Raw genomic sequence first — 6,000 nt, forward strand, 5'->3', positions numbered from 1 at the left:
TCTGTCATCTTTTTCCTTTTTTTCCCTTTAAATAATACTCTCTCTTTCCTCCTACTCAATTAAATAAAGTGTAGAATTTATTGAAATAAAATACTTGTCTCTTTTTTGTTCTTTTATTTTTAGAGATAGGTAAGTGGAATATTTTGTGTTTTTTAATTGCTTTTTACTCTTGTGACACTTTATTGACATGAATATTTTGTAAGTTAATGAACAGAGGACATCTGTTTGCAATTCAAATGAGCTTTTACCTGATTTGAAAGCATTCTGTTGATGAAATAACTGGCATAATATAGGTTGACAGTAGTGAAGATAGAATATTATCAAATTACAGAAAAGAATTCTGAAGTGTATGTATATGTGTGTATCCATCCTTCAACCTCTGTTATCCTCTGGTGCTCTGTGGTTTTGTAACAACTTTTTACCAGCAAACTTTTTAATCTCTAGGCATTCTAGTTAATACCGCTTTGTGTTTTCCATTTCATACAAAACATTTTTGAAACAGATTTGGGCCTGCTGGGATTTATAAGTTGCAGTGTTTCTAGTAAGTAGAAATATTCAGTAGATCAATTCATTGAGCTATACCCTGAATAGAACTTTTTAAAATTTGTTTAATATAATCCAGATATTCTGCCTTATTTAAAGTTTAACGCAGTCTCATAGACTAGCCCCTCTGCATTCAGTTACCTTTTTTGCAAAAGGTATCTTTAGGGAAGGATCTTATTCCTCCCTTGGAAATTTCGTTTTCACGGTGTTGGGTCTGTGAGCTGTTCTGACAGCAGTATGCATCTGTAGAGCACCTTCAGATTTCTGTAGGCTTTCATAACTTTTGACTTTTTTTTTTTTTTTCCTCTCTCAGATCCTTAGTTCTCTGTTTTTGTTTCTTTATGTTCAGTATTCTTTTTTTTTAATACTCATGGATGTAAGGCCTTGTAAGAGCCATAACAATAACTAGTACTGTGTAAAATAAGATGACAGCTCCTATTTCTATGTGGTATTTGCATGTGGATCATATACCCTACCCTGATTGTCTTAAGGTTCTGATCTCTCAGTATGCCTTCTTAACACATGTAGAGATCTAGGCATTATATATAGATCCAGAAATACTCAAGGGTCAAAAAGTACATGGGTGTTAGAAGGTATAGAAATAACAATGCTGAATCATTTTCTACTTTTCTACCCTTATAGCCTGAGTAGCTTCCCAGTTCAAAGTAGATGGAAACCTTTTTTCATATTATTCGTTCTTTCATCTTCTCAGACGTCTTAATTTCTTTCTGACATGAGAAGTATACCAGCATAAGTAAATTGGCCTGAGGCTGAGGTTTTCTTTTAATATGTTATTCTTTAGCACTATCCTGAAGAACGACATGTAGTTGAACGCCATGGACGGGACACAAGTGGACCAAGGAAAGAATGGCATGGTCCACCTTCTCAAGGGCCTGGCTATCATGATACAAGGCGAATGGGTGATGGCCGGACAGGAGCAGGCATGATAACGCAACATACGAGGTAAGTAGTTAATCAGTTCAAGTTTTTCTGCCAGCATACAACCAAACCTTTTTCCTTTAAAAGTCGTTATGGTTTCTGAGAGATTGAATTACAATGAGTAACAACCGTAGGTCTGCCCAGGTATTTCTTCATATTAACTCAAAGTCTCCAGGAGATTATATGCAGGGTTTGTGCTCATGCTCTGGTGTTAATATTCCTCATTATAAGTTAATTAGTTGGTATTTTGGCATACATCTTCATATAGGTATGTATACATGTCAGAATCCAGTAGACAGGAATATTAATTTCATATTGGAACAATCTTCTTGTTCACTATCATTACAAAAATGTTTAGAAAGGAAGAAGAAACTGAAAGTATGTTCTGCTTCCTCCTTTCTCAAATAGCTTTATCAAAATTTTTGGACATTTACTCTAAAGGCTGTTCAGATGCTAAGAGATGAGCTTTATTTTCTCTTCATACCAATATTCATTGTGACCCCTCAGCTGACAAGTATTTGGTCTATCTCTTCTATACACTTCATTCTTTCCCATTCATCTCTCTTAGAAGAGACATTGGCTTAGCTCACTGACCCCAGTTACTACTATTGTATTGGTTGCTTCCACCATCAAATTTAAGTGAGTGTTATACTTGTGCCTGCCCAGCCTCATCACTTTTTTTTTTTAAGTGGAGGATAATTGCTTTACAATATTGTGTTAGTTTCTGCTGTACAAGGAAGTGAATCAGGTATATGTATACATACATCCTCTCCCTCTTGAACTTCCCTCGCACCCCCTACCCCTATCCCATCCATCTAGGTCTTTACAGAGCACCTAGCTGAGCTCCCTGTGCTGTAGAGCAGGTTCCCACTAGCTATCTATTTTACACATGGTAGTGTATATATGTCAGATTTTTCCCACCCCCTCCTTCCCCTCTCCTTGGTTTTTAAAGGTCACCCATACCTTTTTTCTTGATAAATACAGATTCCTTTATTTTTTTTTAGTTCTTGGGCACTTTGGTGATTAAAACCTTTTGATTTTCCTTTTTTGAAACAGTCCTCTGTTTTCTAATGTACCATAATTTTTAAATTTATTTTATTGGCTCCTTCACATGGTTGGATTTTAGACACTATTCTTTATTATATTATATTGTGATCACCATGTAGATGCTTGGATGAGTCAATAAATTCAAGGTCACAAGGAAACTCATTCCCCTCCTATTTCAGATCTTTATGTTTCCGTTGTCTCCAACTTCTTTTAATTTGCCAGTGCCAGACTGGAAAAAATAATGGCCTCATCTTTATTTTTCTTCTTGCCTAGCATAAATTTCTAAGTATGGTTCAGTTAAAAAAAAATATTTGTGGTGGCTTTGTCTTCTTTTTCATTTCAGCTCCTGTCGATCTTCCCAATATTTTTCTCTCCTCCATTTTTTTCCATTATTTCTAAATTTAACTGTTGAGACTGTTTTCTTACACCATTTACTTGCTCCAGAACTACAAACAGCTTCTTTAGATCACTTAGCCTGGCATCCAAGCCTTTCTTTAATCAGGTTTTATCCTTAAACCGTTTCACCATGGATTTATATCTTCCAAATTTGTTATATAGCGTTTTGGGGTGGGTTTTTATTCCTATATTATTTATTCATATCTACTGTGTTGCATTATTCATATAAAAGAAATTCCAAAAGTATTTCTTAAATGATGTCCTATAGTTCAGAGGTTCAAGTTCCTAGTTGATGCTGATGCAGATCTAAGGACCACACTCTGAGAAGTCCATTCATATGCAGACCATGACATGGCTTACTAAGAGGCAGGAGTTTAACACAAGACTGTAAGAGTTGAAATCCCTATGCCACTGTTTATTATCAGATAAGCATTGTGATCTTAGGTAGCTAACTTAAATGCTGTATCACTCTTCATCAGGAAAGCGGGGTTAGCAATGATACATACCTCACAGAACTGTTGAAAAAAGTAAATTATTTAAGATGAGTAAAGTACAAAGAACAGTGTCTGTTAAATAATAATCACTTTTTAGGTATTAGCTGTCGTTATTTTCTCTCTTGTTCTCTGACAATTTTTTCTTTTAAACCTTTTTTCAGTAATGCATCCCCAATTAATAGAATTGTACAAATCAGTGGCAATTCCATGCCAAGAGGAAGTGGCTCCGGATTTAAGCCATTTAAGGGTGTACCTCCACGACGATTCTGAAAATTACTTGCTGCCATGGTTTCAAGATAATTTATTGAAATCTCCTATAAACTTTACTTGACTACTTATGAAGAGGACCTCTGACTTGCTTGAGAGTTGTCAGACTTTTCCTTTTTCTCTTTTTTTAAAATTTAACATGATTGCTTTTCTCAATTTTGGAGAAGATGTTTAAATAGTTCCGTTGTAACTTTTAATAGTTTTGTGTATCATTCAACTTTTTTTCTTGCAGCACCAAGACACATTGGAAAGGATAGGAATCAAAACCATTTTGTTTAACGCTGTGTGAATATAAAGAGTAGTTTGCAGGTGTGTGGTAGTGGTTTAATTTGCAGCATTAGCTCTGTGGTGTCAGGCTCTAGAGTTACTTCTTATCAACAAGAATTTTCAGCCTCCATTTTGAAGGCTGTTTAAGCTTAAGAAGTCTGCTGTTTAATTTTTAGAAAATAAGATTGTTCCTTGCATTTCTGAGTATTATGTAACCTATTTTTGCAGAAGGTACTGTTACATTAAGTGCATCTGTGTATCCTGGTTTTAAGAAATGTACTCTTTTTTGAAATAAACCTTCATATTCTGTATAGTTGCTAAAGCGTTGAGAACCTTTTTAATTGTAAAATGAAAACCAATTTTCAGTTTAGTGTAGCAGCACACTTGTTCAGGTTTGCATGGTATGAAACCAAATAGATTAATAAAACCTTGGCCATGAGATTTGTATCACTGAGGTTCTTAGACTGAGTTGTGCAGGTAAGTGCACTTTTAGGTAATCTGCACTGTTTGATGGATAAATTCCATCTCTGGGAATTGTGTTGGTATTAATGTTTCCATATTCCCAACTATGTTGAGAAGTGGAAAAACAAAAAACAAAAACCCAGGTTCTAGATTGGTGAATCAGTTGGGTTTTGTAAATACTTGTATGTGGGAAGGCATTGTTGTCTCTTTGTGAAAATAAAAATCCACACCTGGAAGTGTATGTGTCTTTGTTTCCAGCGTTTTAGCTGTTGGTCCTCCAGCCCTTTTCCTTACTCCAAGTAATTGACTAAGTTTAGAGCTTTAACGGGAGAAGGCAATGGCACCCCACTCCAGTACTCTTGCCTGGAAAATCCCATGGACAGAGGAGCCTGGTGGGCTGTAGTCCATGGGGTCGTGAAGAGTCGGACATGACTGAGCGACTTCACTTTCACTTTTCACTTTTCACTTTCATGCATTGGAGAAGGAAATGGCAACCCACTCCAGTGTTCTTGCCTGGAGAATCCCAGGGACGGGGGAGCCTGGTGGGCTGCCGTCTATGGGGTCGCACAGAGTCGGACATGACTGAAGTGACTTAGCAGGAGCAGCAGCAGCAGAGCTTTAATGACAGTGTTTTGGTCTTCTTCCTAGGATATAAGTCTAACTGACTCTTCGCTTCTACTGAAGTGTTGGAAACTTAAGCACTAACCTTATGACTTTTTTTTTTTTTTTTTTTTTAAGCATCTTTTCCAGGGAAATCCTTCAAGGAAAATTCTGAATACCACCTCTTAAAGCCTCCCATATTCCTTCATGTGAATCAGTAGTTCAGATGGTCTAGATTCTTGGAAAACTCAGCAGCATGTATGCTTACACAAAGTAAAAGATGGGTGCCAAGGGATTGCCCAGAGGCCACCTTTTGATTTGAGAAGGAGTCTTTATTGAAGTTCTTTATTGAAGGCAGCCAGGGTACCTTTGTCTTTGACTCTTTGGGGAACTGGCACTTCTTCTATTGTTCTGGATTTCATACCCTTTTCTTCCCCTCCTAACCCTGCAGTTTTGGAACAGGGGTCTGTCTGTGTGTAGAGGTCTACTTCTTCATTTCCTGATCTCCTCTGCACGTTGTAGAACGGTACAATAGAAGCCTCAGTTATGTGTTGCAATGAACTAACTTACTTTTCTGCTTTGCCTCTTTGTAAACTTTGGGTCTTTAGGTCACTTTTGATCTTTTTCCCCATTGGTAGAGTGGAGCTGTGCTGATCATAATGGATTACCCAGTTGCTAACATTGCTAAGCACTTTATTTGCTGGGCAATGTACTAAGCATTTTAAATGCATTGCTTGCCTAATACTCAAAAAGAATTCTACTAGCTGTAAGTAACAATTATTGTTCTATCCATTTTCAGATGGGGATCTGAGAAGTAATCTCTTAAAATATTAGATCTTTCATTTGTTATAATCTTTCTACACCTAACACTGAACGGCACAACTGTCCACAGACTGGTAGGTGGTTATTTTTTTCCTCAAAGTTGCCATAGTATAGCATTTTTAAGTTGAAAAAACCTAACAGAACTGCTTTCTGAAGTTTTGGC

At 36.6% G+C, this 6,000-nt stretch overlaps 1 protein-coding gene across 4 annotated transcripts in view; it reads left to right on the forward strand.

Annotated features, from left to right (window-relative positions):
• SLTM (SAFB like transcription modulator) overlaps positions 1-4,651 on the forward strand; it is a 43,962-nt gene extending 39,311 nt beyond the window's left edge. For all 4 annotated transcript variants that reach the window (XM_027553884.1, XM_027553885.1, XM_027553886.1 and 1 more), the window contains 2 exons: positions 1,346-1,506; positions 3,581-4,651. In XM_027553884.1, the coding sequence (XP_027409685.1) occupies positions 1,346-1,506; positions 3,581-3,689 (270 nt within the window). In that variant the 3' untranslated portion in view covers positions 3,690-4,651. The remainder of the gene's footprint in view (positions 1-1,345; positions 1,507-3,580) is intronic.
• Positions 4,652-6,000: the final 1,349 nt, after the last annotated feature.

The sequence above is a fragment of the Bos indicus x Bos taurus genome, chromosome 10, assembly GCF_003369695.1.
Source record: "Bos indicus x Bos taurus breed Angus x Brahman F1 hybrid chromosome 10, Bos_hybrid_MaternalHap_v2.0, whole genome shotgun sequence".
NCBI lineage: Eukaryota > Metazoa > Chordata > Mammalia > Artiodactyla > Bovidae > Bos > Bos indicus x Bos taurus.